Raw genomic sequence first — 17,527 nt, 5'->3', positions numbered from 1 at the left:
AAAAAAGGAATGGAATAGCATGCATTCGAAAGATGGCTACATCCCAAAAACCAAATCTTCCAATGTCTGTGTACAACCGTGAAGTATCAGATCCATTGTGTATCTACCTTAGAGTGGAAGCAAGTGACCGTACCAGTGATACATAGGACTCTTGGTCTCAAGCCAGCCATGAAATGTGGACTGCAAGATGAAAGAAAAGTGGATTCCGGATTCAGCAGGGCACCTGTGTCCTTGGAGCCACGGCAGGGGTGCAATGATAAATATTCCCCGCGCTAAGAAGAGATGTAAAAGACCGTGCATAATCTGCGATAAGCAGATTCGGAGAGAAGCACAAACCTTTGCATTTTCCTTTCTTCTTTTCTTTTGATAGTCTGTTTTTATTCTACTTTTTCTTCCTCTTTTCACAATTTGTTGGCATTTTTTTTTTTTTTTGGGGGGGGTGAAATTCCTTGGCACTTAGTCTCAAGTTTGCAGGCCTTGTGCTTTCTGAGATACCAGACAGACAAAAAAAAAAAAAAGACAAAGCAAAGCATACAGGCACACATACTTGAGTAAGAGCTATATATTATTACCATGATGGTGTTCGACTCAGTCCATAAAGACTTTTAAATCCGTTTGCATCGTGATCATTTGAGTATAAGACATGCGTATGGTATACCCAGCATAAATGGAAGTTCGATTCTTTGTTCTTTTTAGATAAAGTGCTTCTCTTTATTCCTCACTTGATTTAAAGAGGATCATAGTCCTGTAGGAGACATATCGGTTTAGAGATGAGTAAGTTATGGTTATAGTGCAGAAAATTAGGGCTCTGGATTTGTAGTGATTGATGAAGATCACTGCAATCTACTTTTCAAGAGATTTCACCAGCACATAGTCCTGTAGGAGACATATCGGTTTAGAGATGAGTAAGTTATGGTTATAGTGCAGAAAATTAGGGCTCTGGATTTGTAGTGATTGATGAAGATCACTGCAATCTACTTTTCAAGAGATTTCACCAGCACAATGGAGCCAGGTGTTCAGATTATTTGTAAGGAGGATAATACAACCAAAGCTGTTTATTAGCAAATATACTCTCGTGGGACAAATTCTTCAAGAATGTTTTCATATGATTTTATCAAAGCTTCTGAAAATGAAAAGTAAAACAGGAATAACAGTCCTTGAGCTATTCCATATTCTATTCCATATCTCAAATTTAAGAATATATCTTGCAGTTTTGGGTGTACTTTTTGGCCCGAATTCACGAAGGTGGTACAAATGAAACCATGGTTTAAACCATGGACAAAAACCATGGAATGCCAAGTGTTGCATGCGATATTTTGCTACGAAATCAGTCATTTCGTCGATGAAATGATTATTTTGTAAAGAAATGACAACATTTTGTAACTAAATGAACATTTCGTCCACGAAATGATAATTTTGTTAACGAAACAGTCATTTTGTCGACGAAATGACCAATTTCGTAACGAAATATTCTGTTTGACACTTGGCGCTCCATGGTTTTTGTCCATGGTTTAGAGCATGGTTTTGTTTGTACCACCTTCGTGAATTCGGGTCTTTAAGTCTGTGCCATATAGTATATTTTGGTAACATGCGAACTGAACTGTTTGACGAGAGCACCTCAGACATTACCTGTATCGTTAAAGGGTATTAAGGTCAAGTGATATCTATTGTGTGATATATTTCCTGTTTTCTCTTTCGTCAATCCTCATTTGGTAAGTTCCTACCCTGAAGGTAAATTGACAACTAAATGTAAGTTGATTGTAAATTGGTAGAACCAGAATGTACACATATTCTATTCTGGTTGTGATGTTCACATGTATATAGTCAAGACCAGACGTGATGACTGTACAAGTGTACGTTCTTGATCTGTTTGTTAATTTATACCCTTAGCTGCTCCTCACTCTGTCCACCGTTTTTCAAGCAATTGTGAATGTCGGGAAAATGATTCTGTGGTTTTTGGCAGATATCAGTTTGTAAGGTGCTAAACTTATAATGTGATAGATAATTTGCCCTTCTTCATTGCAAGGAAAATATCTCTCAAAAGAATTACAAGTTAGAAAACTGTGAAGGTAATTTTGTAGTACATTGCCAAAGTCGGCTTTATGCACATTTTTCTTCCTTTTGTGATCCGTGGCTTTTGTACGGGTAATGTGGGGACATACCAGAATTGATTGTCTGCTGCAGAGGTTTGGCTTGCCATAATGATCTCGCCTTCAAGATTTTCACCTCATCTCTACTGTGCAGAGATTTGGAAAGGAATGGTACAATTCTTACTGTGCAAAGGTCTGATCACTGTGTCTGTTTGAGAAGGGGAATTGGAGTCTCCCCTCTCACATAGAGTGTACTGTAGAGACACATATTCATGTTACATCCAGACATGCAAATGTACACGACTGTACATTGTGCGTGACAGTTGTGATACTTTGGCATTGGCAAATGTTCGTACTCGACCTCTGCCCCTCAAAAAAATATAAAGGGGAGCCAGCCGTTGAATGGATGTCATTGATGCTTGACTTGCACAGGAATGTATTGATTGGTGGGGAATATTACCCAGAGCACAGGATAAAGACCAAATGGAATATATGGCAGACAATACCCCTGATAATGAGGATGGTTTTCTCCCTTTAATGGTACAACAAAAGATCCACTGGAACAAGAAATTGTTTCGTTTGAAATTGTCGCCTGACCGTTGTTCATGTATATGTCAAATCCTGACAATGAGATGACGCATTTCCTTGCTGTCTGGTCTCATGGGGAACATTTTGTGTCTATTTCATTTTAAGACACGAGGTGATACAGATGAAGGAATGCAAGAGAGCTTCATGGTACAAGTAGATCTGCTTCTGTTTGAGTAGCATTGATTTACAACATTCACGCAAATGTATGCTACACATACTTACTGTTTTCATGTTTGCCTTCGTTGGCCACCAAACAAGACATTATTGAGTATGGCTTAATTATCGAAAAATAGGTTCTGTTTCTTCTTTTGTTTAATTTAGTGGCAATTTATCTAGCAACACTTGAATAGACTTTAATTTATTCAATTTTTTCATCACATATAATGCAATACGTCAGCTTAAAGATGAGCGTAGAACTTCCAGTGCTATATATATGATTCTATGAATAAATTTTCTTTTATGATTGATATAGAAGTTATTGTAAATCCCCTGTAAACATGGTGAATTCTCCCAAACTTATTTCTGTGATATTTCCTAAATTTTGCTGTCTTCCCATTAGAAAAAATAAAATAATACTCCTTGTTGTACCGGCATAACCTTCTTGCTTCTGTCTATCAGTAATGGACATGAAAGTTTGTATGACACTTGCCCAGTATTACATTTTTGAAAGTTTAATTTTAGCTGCAAATGTGTCAATGTACATGTATCGTCCTCACATTATCACATCATACCATGCTTTATTCTATCAAGATATGACTACTCAATAAACAGATCTATCATTTGTATGACAGTTTCACTCGGAGAATGAGAATTGTTCAAAACTTGGAAGATTCAGAAATCACAATACGCACAACATACCACATAACAACTCTACAAAATGCAACATAATGGGAACTGTTGCATAAGCCAGGGAGGTGTTACAGAGATGGAGTGGCAACTCTTCGTAATTCATGCAAACACATGTTTGGGTTCAAGGCGTTACAGTGGGATGTCTAGCATTCCATTACGCTTTGAAGTCATGCTCGGCGCCGCTCTGGTTTGCAAGACGAATTTCGGAGACAAAGAACGCATTTCACCTTTCGTTGAATTGCAAGTTTTATTTCACCGTAAGATTTTAAGTGAAATACTCGAATTGATTTAGAATAGTTTAGGAAAGAATTCAATATTGTAAACATGTATTTCTAGTTTCTTCGTAATGCGCAAATCAAAATGAAATGAAAATTAGGCCCTCTTAAAAACCTAATATTTTCTATAATGCGCATAATTGTGCATGTTAGTTTTTTTTATCTTTTAATCTGGGATATTTTGATCTTTCAAATACAGTACTCCGCTAAAGCGTATTCCAGCGTGCTTTTAAACTATTTGCTGTTAAAATTGTTAGTTTTACACTGCATTTTGGTTCGCTGCTTCAATTCAAGTTACACAAATTCATTGTTGCCATCACATTGAAAGAGAGAGTGAATTGCAGTAGGGGCAAGTATTTCTAGATGTGAGTGCACTAGTCCTGATTATTGATGCTCTCTTTTGTCAAAGCACATGGGTAACACCTGTAGTTGAACGCATAACTTCTCGGCGGCGCCGCGCATGACTTCAAAGGAGAGCAGTAGTTGTCTCTCCTTCTCTAGCACCTCCCTGCATAAGCTGTGGATTTGATGTCTTTCAGTTCAAGATTCATTTGGACAGCAGTTATAAAAGATTGTCTTCCAAGGATAGACTACAATGTACTGTACATAGTGCACAATAGCAATTGGCAAATTAACACTTACCTGTGACTATTTGCATCCATCGATGAGATGAAACCAAACTAGGACATGATTTGATGATATAAAAGATTGTGAACCATTCATGTGCAAAAATGTGTGGAAAATTTGTAACCTCTGTAGCCAGAAATTGAATGCAGTTTAGTACTTGGAGGCTTTGAGAGGATCCAGTGTAGATATACATACATAGCGAATTCTTCATATCATTGTACATTGTGAAAACATTGATCTCCATTATTTTTTCCCGTCACCTGTTGCTTCATGCATGTGCTCTTCATCAGTCAACAACAAAATGTGTGTGTATGTGTGTGTGTGTGTGTGGGGGGGGGGGGGGTAAGAGGAGGAGGGGGTGCGAGAGAGACAGGCAGCTATGCCTCTTGCTTTGAAAACAGGACAATAGGGGGTTCACCTTGTGTACTCAATATTGATCCCATAGGCAACACACAAATTGGGAGACATATCACAACAACCTGACAATGTTCCATCATACAATCTCTCAAGGTATTTTTTTTTTTCTCCTCCTTTGATTTCACTCATCCATGTCATGTGATTCTGCTATACAGTAGTCCAGGAAGCAGGTTGTGTTGTTTGCCCATGGCACTATGAAAGAGGTGCTGCCATGTTAGATAGGCTGCATATCCTTGTGTCCCTGGTTTATATGTTGTTAAATAACGAGAGATATCCACAATATTTTTGTTTGTTTTTTGAAGCAAATTTTGTAGACCAATTATGAAAGTGGAAATAAATGAAATGAAATGAAACAATCTGATCAAGGAATTATCCGCAAGAGCTTATCAAATTATCTCTGTTTTTAATGAATTAAATGTTCACAGATAATGTATCATAAAAGCTTGTGGAAGTACATGTACGTCAAATATTACTTTTTCAACAGAAAGATATTTGTAGTGGAATAATGCCATTAACATCATTAATAGTCTTTGTATGTTCCACCTACACATTATATTTCCAATAATGGAAACTCAGATTCATTTACAGATCTATTGAGCTATTCATGTACAAGTAGTACCGGAGACTGGAAATGCTTAATTGAGCCTAATGTGAGAACATTTGATCACATTGATTGGCAAATTGTTTAAAAGACAACATGAAATAAAGTTGAATCATATCTTCTCACTTCAGTTGTGCATTTTGATACAGCGATACTGGGGAGTGCTCAAATGTGTATCGCTGTCCAGTTCTACTGCCAATGGATTCAAGTTCTCTGCAACTTGCAGTAAGGCACAGTGCATAGAATATTCAGGAGTTGCCCTCTACTTATTTCAACCTCTTTTCATGCTGGGTTGCCATGAATATCCCAAGTGTTTGCAAACTTGAAGAAATCAATATACCCACAGAAAGCACTGGTCCTTTGAGTTTTCTAACAATGCCCCACCCCCAGAGCTTGCAGGTGACCTACCTCCTTCCCAAGTACCCTAATCCTTCTTGTCGAATTATTCTAGTTCACACAAAACACACGTCAGTCTCTTTCTCTCTGTCACTCTTCATAGTGGACTAAAAGGGGTAAAAAAAAAAAAGGTTTAAACTGCGGGGAGAGAGGCTATGTACCCTCAAGCCTTCAAATACTCAAAGATCCTCTACAAGTTTTTGATTTTGCTAGGCAAGTGTTTTTGACAAATATGTAACAAGAACCCCTCTGAAAGCATGGCAAGCAGAGGGGTGAAGATATGAGGTATCAGTTTTCTTCAACTGCTTTATCCAAATTCATGCCATAGATAGCTTCTAAAAATGAAGATAAAAAGTGTATGAGATCTACTTGTACATGTATGTATTTATAAGATAATACATGTATCTCATAGAAGGAAAATTCAAAGGTAATCTTGAAGCCAATAATCTGTGATAAGTAGAAAGAAATGCACCCAATAAATCTCCATCACCCCCATCCCCCCCCCCCCACCTAAAAAAAGGAGACATTTTGTCCATCTAGTTGTAGATACAGGGAAGAAAGGATTTGAAGATTAATGTTTTGGAATAACTGAGAAAGATGAAGCAGCAGCATCACTAAGTGCCTCACTGACACCTTGCCTGGGGTCACAAATTTGCCCTGCCCTCACCGTCAGCCATGTTCCACTTTTGCCCAGTTGATTTAAAACACGTATAGGGAGCAGAGACAAGAGGTGGATGGTACCATGCTCGTGTCAGACATTCTCTTTTTACCGAGGGGTAGTTGTTAAGTGGTGTTTAACCAGCCTTTCCTCGCGTTAGGGGGAGGCGAGCAAATTTGCACAGGAACGGTTCGACCTTGCAGAATTAGAGTGGAGGAGAAATGGCTGACTTTCTTGCGGGAGGGTGCATGAGGTAGTGAGACGGAAGAAAGAAAGAAATGTAGGAAGAAAGGGAGAGAATAAATAGAAAAACAAACTCACAAGTGTCTTCAAGATCTTGAGAAGATGCACTTAGTTTGAAGCTGTTCTCTTGTATTACCCACACTCTCACCTCTTGAATGGGAGCCAAATGCGATTGTGTTGTTTTGGTCATCGTTGAATAATACACTGTACCTTTTGGTTATTTGAAAATCAGTCAAGAAAACATGTCTATCTGTCTTTTCACATTAAAGGGGAAACTCCACTCTGTTTTCCAGTTGCCTTTAATGAGAAGATTTTGCAGTCAATTAAACAGAACAGTAAATGCAACATTACGACAGGGCAAAATATCTGAAGGTAGTGCTAGAATTGTGAAGTTTGACATGTTTTCAGGGAATAGTGATGTTGTTTGCGATAGCATAATGCAAATTAGACAAAACTGTCTCTTTGTAGACACACCAAATACAATTATGCTTACCGCCATGGCAGAATGCCCTTCCTTTTATCTTTTTTTTTTCCCCCTTTAAGGCCGGAACATTTGTCAAGGAGAATATATCCCAGAGAGCAAATTGACATTTCTGGTGAGGTACATGTACTCTGTTCAACAATTACCATGATAAACAGTAATAGTTTGCCATTATGATGAAACTTATTGAGTCAAGGACTTGGGTGAATTATTTGAATTCATTTCACTTTACCATCTCCTTATTCCTTTGTGATTCGAATTTGCCAAAATCAAGTACAGATATCCCAAACAAAATCTGCTGGAATGGACAATAAAGATATATAGGCATAGGTCTACAGGCTTGTATGTTTGACTTCAAACAGTTGATAAAATGTATGAATGGTCCTTCATACCTAGTCACTCAACCCCTTTCCTGTTGAATCCTGTCATCTATGAAGCCCAAGAAAGAACCCCGAGAGGCAGAGAAAGAGGTCTCAGGAAAAAGAAAAAAATTTCATTGCATCACAGCTGAACATGATGCTTACAGAAGACAAACAAGCACATACAGAAGATACACACAAACATACTCAAACTCATGGTGACACTTGTCATTATTTCAGCGGCAAACATGCTTAATGTCTTCTACAGAAAAAAAAAAAGAAACATCTGTTTATCGAAGTCTACTAAACAAAGTTCTGTTATCCAGAGTGATGTGGTTATCTCAACATGATGGAGAGGATTTTAACTCCTTTCAAATGAGAAGAATTCTCCCAGTTATATGGTAATTGCTTGTCATGGAGAAGGAGCAAAGGGAAGGATGCTAAGGTGTTGTTAATCCTTCCCCCTCCACAGACTTTGTGCATACAGCCCTAGGCTACATAAGCTTTCCAGGCTTAAATTTGCATTTTTACTTTCCTTTCCCCCTGCCAGAAAACCAGCTCTTTGTGTTTAAATCTGTTCAAGACAAACTACCTCTTCAAATATGACATAAAGTGAAGGAACACCAAAATCGAAAGGGTGTTGCTGTCTTTTGGCCACACTGAGTCTCCATTGTGTGTATATTCAACAGTAGAAAACAAGATTTCACCTTAAATACACCTGTTGATATTGTGGTGGCTCGAATTCAGGCATTGTCAAACTTCACAGACTGAGCTGTGTGAAGATATTTAAATGCATGAACTCACACTCTAGTATTACAAAAGTTTTTAGAACTATGTTGTCACTATCAAGAGAACTATGAACAAATTTCACCATGCTGACAAATCATTTACTGAATGATATGCACAACTGTCTATGGTAGATATTGAGTGTGGTTAATCTACTTAGACTGTGGACTCAGTTTAGTCCATGGTTTGTGGTAGAGTCGATGCTCAGACATTTTATACACCTATTTCAGGCATTTGGTGTTTATTTTCATGCCCATTTTTCCCAAAGCTTTGTATTTTACACACTGTCAAAGAGCCTAGTGGCACAAAGGACAATGCAATTCAGGATTTTCAAACAGGAAACATTGCTAACCTTTTCCTTGCAGGAATCTGGTATACCAGGTTCCCGTGGTGTCAACTGATATACGTGAACCTGGTATACCAGGTTCCCAAGATGTTAATTTGTGTTTTACTGCCCAGAAAAATGGCTTTGACAGAAATATTGGAGTTAGCTGTAATTATGCATATGTGCTCGTTTGTATTTGTAGAGAGAAATAAGAGAAATTAGTGCACTTCACCCCATTTTGATTTCAAACAGTATTATCCATGCACTATCACCATGTCATGCACTATTTGACATGTGCTTAACATAGCTTCTGTCAGATGCCACTACTTATATGGCTTCCCCAACCAAAGAGAGGAGATTAGAAGCAGATTGGGGTGTTATTATGTGATGGCTTAAGCTTCCCATTAAGCCCAGTTTAGGATTACATTATCCTATCACCTTTTGATGTACAGTGCATTGTAGTGCTTGAAAGACATGTAGAGACCAGAACTTTTCTTCCACGTTTTACACTGTATTAATCCGTTGAGGACGAGCTGAATTTGCTGTAACAGTTTCCTCTAGACACCCGCCCAAGTACATACTTGGGACTAAAGTCTTTAGCGGGGTAAAAGTGACTGTCTAGATTCATCCTTGAGTCACAGAAGACTTTTTTAATGACATTTTTGGATAATACTTCTGCAAGTTAAGAAGTTAGAAGTTCCTGTTTGATTTCATCATGTAAGCATTTTGAGAGACCTAAGGCGAGGGTTTTTTTTTTGTTGTAAATTGATGAGTTTTAATTATTCAGTTTAAGTTATTTCTTGCAAGAGCATTTCTCCATTCAAATACTCAGCATTACGTATACATAAATATTAGATTTTAAAGGGAAATCTAGTGAAAGGCCAAGGTTTTCATAGCTTCGATGAATGTCTGTTTCTTTGTTTCTTTGAAAATGAAATATTTTTTGTTTGAAAGACATTCTGCCATGAATAATCATCATCTTTAGATTGAAAATCTGATCACCTAGAAAGTAAGTTTGGGTTTGCCATAAACCATTGATGACCGAGACAGAATTATATTCTTGCCACATTTCAGAATGAAAAAAAAAAAGAAAAAAAAAAAAAACTTTTCAATAGAAGCTTTTACAAACTTGTGTGAGGGAAAACTTTTACAACTACATTAGAAACATTCAAAATGTTCATATTGAACAGGTTAACTGTTACTTGCAGTGTAGCTATTGATGTGGCTATTCTGCATTTACAGTTTCAGTTGGTTTTTAGGTGCTTTCTGAAGTGGTGGGCCTGAAGGGTGCTATCAGTGATCCAATGGTGCTGGTTGTGGGATCAAGGGGGTATATATCTCCAATCTCTACCCTTAGAGGATGTCTCACTTTACCCCCATTGACAATCAGACACGCTCTTTGGTGTAATTGGCTCAATTTCTTATCCCCTTTCTATTCTTTTCACTGTATGTGCCAGAGTGCTCCGCAAAGGCACCATTGTGTTTTCCTTTGTCGGCGGCAGTCGAGAACCAGGAGAAAAGGTGTTTGCTGGATTAGGGGTTGGTTGTTAGGCTGATAAGTTTCAAGTGCATGGACAATCTAAGAATCGGGATTGAGTTTTTTGACAGAGGGGGGAGACAAAGTAATGCCTGGCATGATTGAAAGAGGTGTTGAATACTTCAGCTTAACTTGGCGAAACTGTGAAAGTGAGCGGAGTGCTTTCTCTCAGAAGTAGTTGCCGGGGATTCCAGGATTTGCACGTTGTTTGCACTCTTAAAGGTCCCTAGCTGAATGGCACTGAAGTGTCCAAATCTCTAAACACTCTCCCAAATACTTTTCCCACTTTTGATCTTATGCTCTGTTCATGTTAAACAAAACTTCCAGTACGGCTCAATCGTACAAATTTGGTGTACAACCATTCATGTATATCGCATAATTCATATTTGCAGTTGCTCGCCTCCAGACATTATCAATTTTCACGAACAACATTTATTCATGATTATGTAAAAGTATCAAAGCTTCTGCTGACTCTCTGTTTTCAGTAGTTTCTGTAGCATTGAAAAATAGTTGAAAAATTGAGAAAATGAGCTGAGACCCCCAAATATTAGGGGTTTAAATGCTTTGAAAAACACTGCTTATTCTGAGTCATTTTGCTTTCCATTTCAAATATAGATATAGATGCAGGTTACTCTTTCAAAAAGCACCTGAAACCTCCAAATCAGTTGAATTGGCCCTAAATGCTATTTTCAGGCCTACAGGGTCCTGGATAATCAGTCCATGGAATTGGAGTTTGTGGGTTTCGTGATGAAGGGTCACATATAAATCTGTGGGCCTTCACCAAGTTGAGCTTTTGAACAACTGTGTAATATTTTGCAATTACGAATCTATCACTCCTCATATTTGGTATTGAATAGATAAAAAAAAAGATGCATCACCATTTTCGATTTCACACAGATTATGATTTCCTGTCCCTGCCATGACTAATGAACCATTTAAACAGGTGATTGTAATTATCAACAAATTGCACTTTTTATTGCCTTTCCCACTGCCGTCATGCCACATAAACCATGATTATTGCAGTGTTGTAGTAGGATCCATGGTGTTCTGTGGCTAGTCAGTTAGCTAGGGAGAAAATGGTATGATTGCCAAAAATTATTGTACCTGTATCAGGTTAAGTCAACCATCAACATAAGTCAAGAAAATTATTTTATTTTATTATGCCTCGGTATATCTTTAGAGCTGTAGAGGTTAACTGACTGCCCCATGTTCGGGTTTCTTTGTCTTCTTGCTTTGATGTCGTTGCAAGAAGGGATGTCGCATAACAAGCATTTAAAACATTGTTTGCCAAGTTGAATATTTCTTTGTTACATGTATCTTTACTGCTTTATCCATTAATCAATGTAGAGTTTCAAGAAAGCGATAAATGCAATACAGGCATTTCATATTTTGGACATAGGTGTAGAATGTAAATTCTCCCGGCCTCATCTGTTATTGACTGCCAATTTCAAAGGCATGTGTACAATTCTACAATTCTATTTTTGCCTTTTTTATGAGACATTTTGCATGATTGAACTCATTGTTCAATGAATGCTCTTTCTCTGACCTTGTCAGATTGGAAATGGGATGTATGTTTTTAATGTATGTGATGTAGAGTCTTTTGTTTCTTTGTCACTTGTTTGTTCACCTCAAATACACTGTTGCAAATGAGTGCCTTGGAATTACCTTGTCTTACAACTTTCTTGGTTCATTATGGGGCTAATTGTTTGATTTTTAAATATGTATTGCAGGCATTTCTGTGTAAATTTTCAGTCTTCTATTTACTTTTGCATATGTTCAAGGGTGGCGAAGTGGCTCAGTTGTTAAAGTGTCTGTCTTGCAATTGAATGGCTCAGGTTGGGGTGCGGGTTTGAATCCTACTGAGTCTTGCTTTACAATGTCATGTGTCGTTATGCCATCCCCTCACGGAAAAGCTCTCTTTCCCTTGAATAGAATATAAAATGGGGGTTCTGTGTATAGTGGCATCATAACTCAAGCACTTAAAAGTTCCTACTTCATATTCAGAGCAAAGAGCAGGATGCGTAACCTGGTAAATGTGTGCATCTCACACACACTTGACACTAGCAGTACTTTTATTCATCACATTGAATTTTATGTTTACGGCAGTTCTGATGAGTAAACATATCTTTTTAAAATGTTCAACAAATGTAAAGGATTTGCATCACACAAGGAAATGTTAACAATTGCATGCATTTAGATAAACAAAAGTTATTGAAATTTGATAGGGGAGCCATCAAATTTCATTCAGGTCAGCTCAAAGAATCTCAAAGTGTAGATGTCCTAATGTGTACTCATAGTAAACTGTCCTTTGATCCTCTGCTGTAACTGAATGCTTGTGTGTCGCTCCATTTTTGTCAAAAAATGAAGAGGAGTCCAAAATGGAATACACGTACTGCACCCATGTATCTCACTGCTCCCATGGAATACAGCATGAGTAGCAGAGATTTGGGAAGAGACTCCCAAATACCTGCATAGATTTTCCCACGGTATCTCCTGTGGCTTGCACGGACCATGGCACAAACTAAATAGAGGCAGCTACTAGCACCATGAGCAAAGTGCACTGGGGTGTTCCAGAATTCGCATGGGATCTGACTTTTAAATGCTACAATTATCATTATTCTCCCTCTTTTTTTTTTCTCTATCTCTCTCTCTCTCCCTCCCTCTTTCTCTTTCTCTCTTGGGGCAGAGATGTATTTGTCACAATTTGTATACTGGAGCCTTTGCAATCATACAGTTATATGAGAATTCAGAACGCATGATTCAAAGGCCATCACATTTTTTTCTTTCATTTTCTATTTCATTGCATTTTGCAACTGACGGAATTGCCATGTTGACAAATGAGACAATTTGCAATAGGATATGATTAGCAAACATCCTGAAGTGGAAGATTTATTGCTTTCCTTGATTATTTTTCTCTAAATCATTCTTTAGTCCTATTTCCAGTGACTGATGTTTCTTTGTAATATTACTGGACTCATTTTTTTATTTTATTTTTTTATGTTTGTATTAAACCCCTTGCCCCCTAAAAGGGAAGTTTTCACCATCGCTTTACACAGGTCCCATGGCCTGGCGGTTTGGGAGGCACACATAGAGTTAAATATCACTGCCATAAAATGAAATAATGCAAATCATATTTGCTTTGTAGCAAAAGTTAAAAACTATATGCCACAAGTATGTATACTCACATTGTTGTGCTGTTATGCTCCAATGATTATTTGCTTGATTGGTCTACTGTAAATATTTACCATGTTTCTTTCCCACAGGTACTTTTATAATGTCAGTCTTGTTCAGCAGAGCTGCAGATGATTAATTCATTGTGCAATAAATTTGGATAAAGAGATGGAAAACAAAATGTATTTTCTATGTATGAGTATGATTTACCACATTTATCAAATATGTAACAAACATGTCAATATCTCGCATATGTAGTGTGTCTGTATTTCTGTTATTTTTCTCTACCATGAAGCTATTCAAATGTCAAGGCAGAGAGATATATTATCTTTGTAAAGGTGCTTTAGAGTATAGTCCTAATGTAAAACAAAACTTTGCCTCATCAACAACAAAAAAACCCAGAAGTAGTTATTTTCTGCTAATTTGCATCATCATGTCACACAACATTCTGAAAAAGATGACACTAAACTACGGAGTATACTTCCAGTTTCATGTGATCAAACATCTACTTTAGAAGCATTCCTCAGTCAAGAAACCTCATCTTTCTCAATTACTCTTTTGCCTAGTTTAATAGTGAAGATCTGGGTTGGTTGCATAATTTTAAACTGCAATAATTATTACAGTTACCGAAGCAATAAGTTGAATTCTCACAGGTGATTCATTATTTCCTTAAAGTAATTTTTGCCATGTATGCTATACCTACCTGTATAGTTGCCAGCCTCTTCCTAAACTAGGCCCCTTAATAATTGTATGTTCTAGGAACACCTCTACCTTACATATCTTTATACCTTCCTTTATATCCAACACCTTTGACATCAAGGCTGATGAATCTAATAGTGCTCTATGTGTGGTCACTATTATCATCATTCTTACTGGGCATGTTTGCTTAATATTGTTCCATGAATTTGAATAATAAAGTAAATTCATGTATGTTTGCTATTTTTTTTTCACCGTAGATCGCGCAGCCAACGATCCACCCCAGTTTGATTTCTTTACCGTACCAACATTCACCATCACTGAGGGTCAGAGTCCATGTGAGTTTGCATGTTTTGTCTTTTCCTTTATATTCTGTGTATGTTAATCATTTGTATCAATGTTTTATTTCAAGATATATCTCCTCTCTCTCTCTTTGAGTGAATATAAACCCATAGGGCAACTTTCATAATTGTTTGTTTTTTCACCTTCACTGAAGTGCCAAGTAAATGTTTTCATGCAATCAACATACAGATTATGTCGTATGTATGAGAGATCTCATTCAGGTAACTCCATGCTCAAGTTTGTAAAATAGTTTATTTCTGATTTTCTGCACAGTTTCATTACTGTGCTGGTGTGGAGAGAGTGTAAATGTCAAAAAGCATCATCACAATTTAAAGTATTTGTGTACTTTAAAAATTTGAAATCATTGTTTTGATAATGAACACATGCAGTAGCTCCACTTTCTTCGAACAATTTAAAGATCTGCAGCCATTTCTGTTCTGATGTTGTTGCAGAAAGAAAACAGATGTGAAAAGTGATGATGATGATGATGATGATGATGATGATGATGATGATGATGATGATGATGATGTTAATGATGATGAGTATGGTGATTGTGATGGTGATGCTGCTGCTGCTGCTGATGATGATAAGGGTCTCAAATGTTAACCTATATTATTTACTTATATGGAATAGCATATGCCAACATCTGAAGACTTAACCACTTTCCTCCCCTCAGTAATTGTGGTGGGACAACTGAGTGCGACAGATCCAGATAACGACCCCATCATCTTTGGTCTGGAAGACGACAATGCAAGACTCATTTTCACCATCGACCCTGTCACTGGGGAGCTCTATGCACGACCCAACTTAGATAGAGAGGTAACACGTTACACCTGTTTTGGGCTTAATAGCAGGTGCCACTGTAAGTGAAGAGAGAGACATAAGTGCACATGTAAGAGGGTGAAATATCTAGATCGTCTCCATTTGTTTATTTTATTTGTTGATATCTTTTTTTTTTTTTTTTTTTTTTTTTTACTTGGGGGGCCATTTAAATTTCACCTAAAGACAAATAAGATTTTTCTTAAGCTACTCATATTGAGGTGTTTGTCTATGTTTTTTCCTTTGTCATTCATGTTATGTACTGAAACTGAGTCATGAATAGATCATACACTTTCCTCAAAAGGTTTCACTTTCTTTAAAATTATGATAAGCCTTTTAAGTCAGAACAGCATCACATTGTATCTCCATGGAAGCACATGAAGTGATAATGAAATGATTCCAGGAAAAACAAAAATTCATTTGAATGTTAGCAAGTTTACAGTGCATCTATTAATGTAAAGAAGATATCTACTACATTGTCCTTCAGACATGCAAGACAAAATTACTATGAAGTGATTAATTTTCATGAAAATTCTTTCTTTGTGTGCAGATTTGTCATCATCAAACAGGATTTTCCATGAAAGGCTGTGCCAAAATTTCATTTCATCATAGGGAAAATTAAGATTTTTATTTCTGAGAGTGTAATTGAATGTTATCAGTATATCAATGCCACATGATCTCTTCTATTTCAATATTACACAGGATGCAAATATTGGGAGTCGAATTACTGTCAAGGTATATGTGACTGACAACATCAATGAACCAGTAAGTATCAGATGAAAGCATTAAAAGAAACGTTGGCAGTCAAACAATATTTCATTGTGGATAATTACAATTCCTAAGTATTAGATTATCGTCAGCCATCTATCTTGAGGTTATTTATTCATATCAGGCATGGATGGATCGCATAATATCAAAATCTGACCAGTTAAAATGTAAGACTGTTCTAAATCCTCTAACAGCAAGTAAATGTACCTTAATTTATGAACACTGACATGATAATTTTATCTGACAAGGCACACACATGTATGCCTGATACATGTATTTCAAAAGTGCAGATATTCTGTTGACATCATGCTTAAATGCAAATGTGAAATCATAACTTAAATTCAATTTTTTTTTTTTGCCTGAAAATATTCCTCAGCAGATCTGATGTATATGTAACCTGTTATGTTCAGAAGTTTTTTTTAAGGAACCAAAAATATCTGCATTGAGCCAATGAAGATTTTAGAAGTCCACTTAGTGAGTTGCAGCTATAGATACCACTCCACCCTCCTCAAAGGGATAAGGAAAATAGGAAATAAGTTAATCTAATTTTGTGCATAATGATATTTCTCACAATGTTTATCATCATTCATCAGGGGACCTCCAGAAATATGATGTACTTGTATATTTGGCTCCTATTTAGCACTCAGATAATCATTTAAAGGACCAGCCCACCTTCATGTGCATAAGTGTTGAGAGAATGTAACACATCAGTGAAAGTTTGAGGAAAATCAGATAATCCGTTCAAAAGTTAATGAATTTTTGAAGTTTCTACACAGTCACTGCTGCATGAGAAGACTACTACAGTGTCTGACGTCACATGCGTAGAACGATACAAGGAAAATATGAAGAGAATTCCACAAAATTTCATTTTTTTTTAAAAAGTACATAATTCCCTTGACTCGCTACTGACATATCATAGGGCAATGTTATTCCCACTGCCTTCTAAAAGAGGTAAGGCAAGTGCTCTATTATTATGTCAGAAAGTGAAACTATGTTGAATTTTCTTTATACTTTCCATATAATAGTTTTACGTAGGTGATGTCACAAGCTGTAGTAGTCTTCTCATCCAGTGATGGCAGCAGTGAAGCTTTAAAAATTCATAACTTTTGAACGGCTTGTCCAATTTTCCTCAAACTTTCACTGATGTGTTCTTCTGATACTGCTGCATTTTCTCAATCCTTATGTGCATGTATATGAAGGTGGACTTGTCCTTTAAAGTCATGATAACAGTACTTTTCTGGAGCATATTACCACAGAGACTGACATTGTACCGTCTTTAATACAACTGTGTGCAGGTTAGGCAGGACATCATCGTGGACATCATTGACGTCAACGACAACCCACCATCATTTACCAATCTCCCAGCGGAGGTGTCCATATTTGAGAACTCCACGTTTGGAACGACCATCTTCCAAGTCCGAGCGACAGATCCAGACACCGGACCTGGTGCTATTGTGTCTTACCAAGTATCGGGTGTCACGCCTATCGATGCTGGCAGT

The 17,527-nt window shown here is 37.1% G+C and overlaps 1 protein-coding gene across 1 annotated transcript in view; it reads left to right on the top strand.

The window, feature by feature from the left end:
* Positions 1 to 17,527, top strand: part of LOC140228447 (cadherin-23-like) — a 145,759-nt gene that overhangs the window by 54,607 nt on the left and 73,625 nt on the right. The window contains exons 33-36 of the mRNA XM_072308662.1: positions 14,360 to 14,437; positions 15,118 to 15,260; positions 15,963 to 16,025; positions 17,324 to 17,527. Of these exons, the coding sequence (XP_072164763.1) occupies positions 14,360 to 14,437; positions 15,118 to 15,260; positions 15,963 to 16,025; positions 17,324 to 17,527 (488 nt within the window). The remainder of the gene's footprint in view (positions 1 to 14,359; positions 14,438 to 15,117; positions 15,261 to 15,962; positions 16,026 to 17,323) is intronic.

This window comes from Diadema setosum, chromosome 5 (assembly GCF_964275005.1).
Source record: "Diadema setosum chromosome 5, eeDiaSeto1, whole genome shotgun sequence".
Taxonomy (NCBI): Eukaryota; Metazoa; Echinodermata; class Echinoidea; order Diadematoida; family Diadematidae; genus Diadema; species Diadema setosum.
This window is presented reverse-complemented; position numbering and strand designations above follow the sequence as displayed.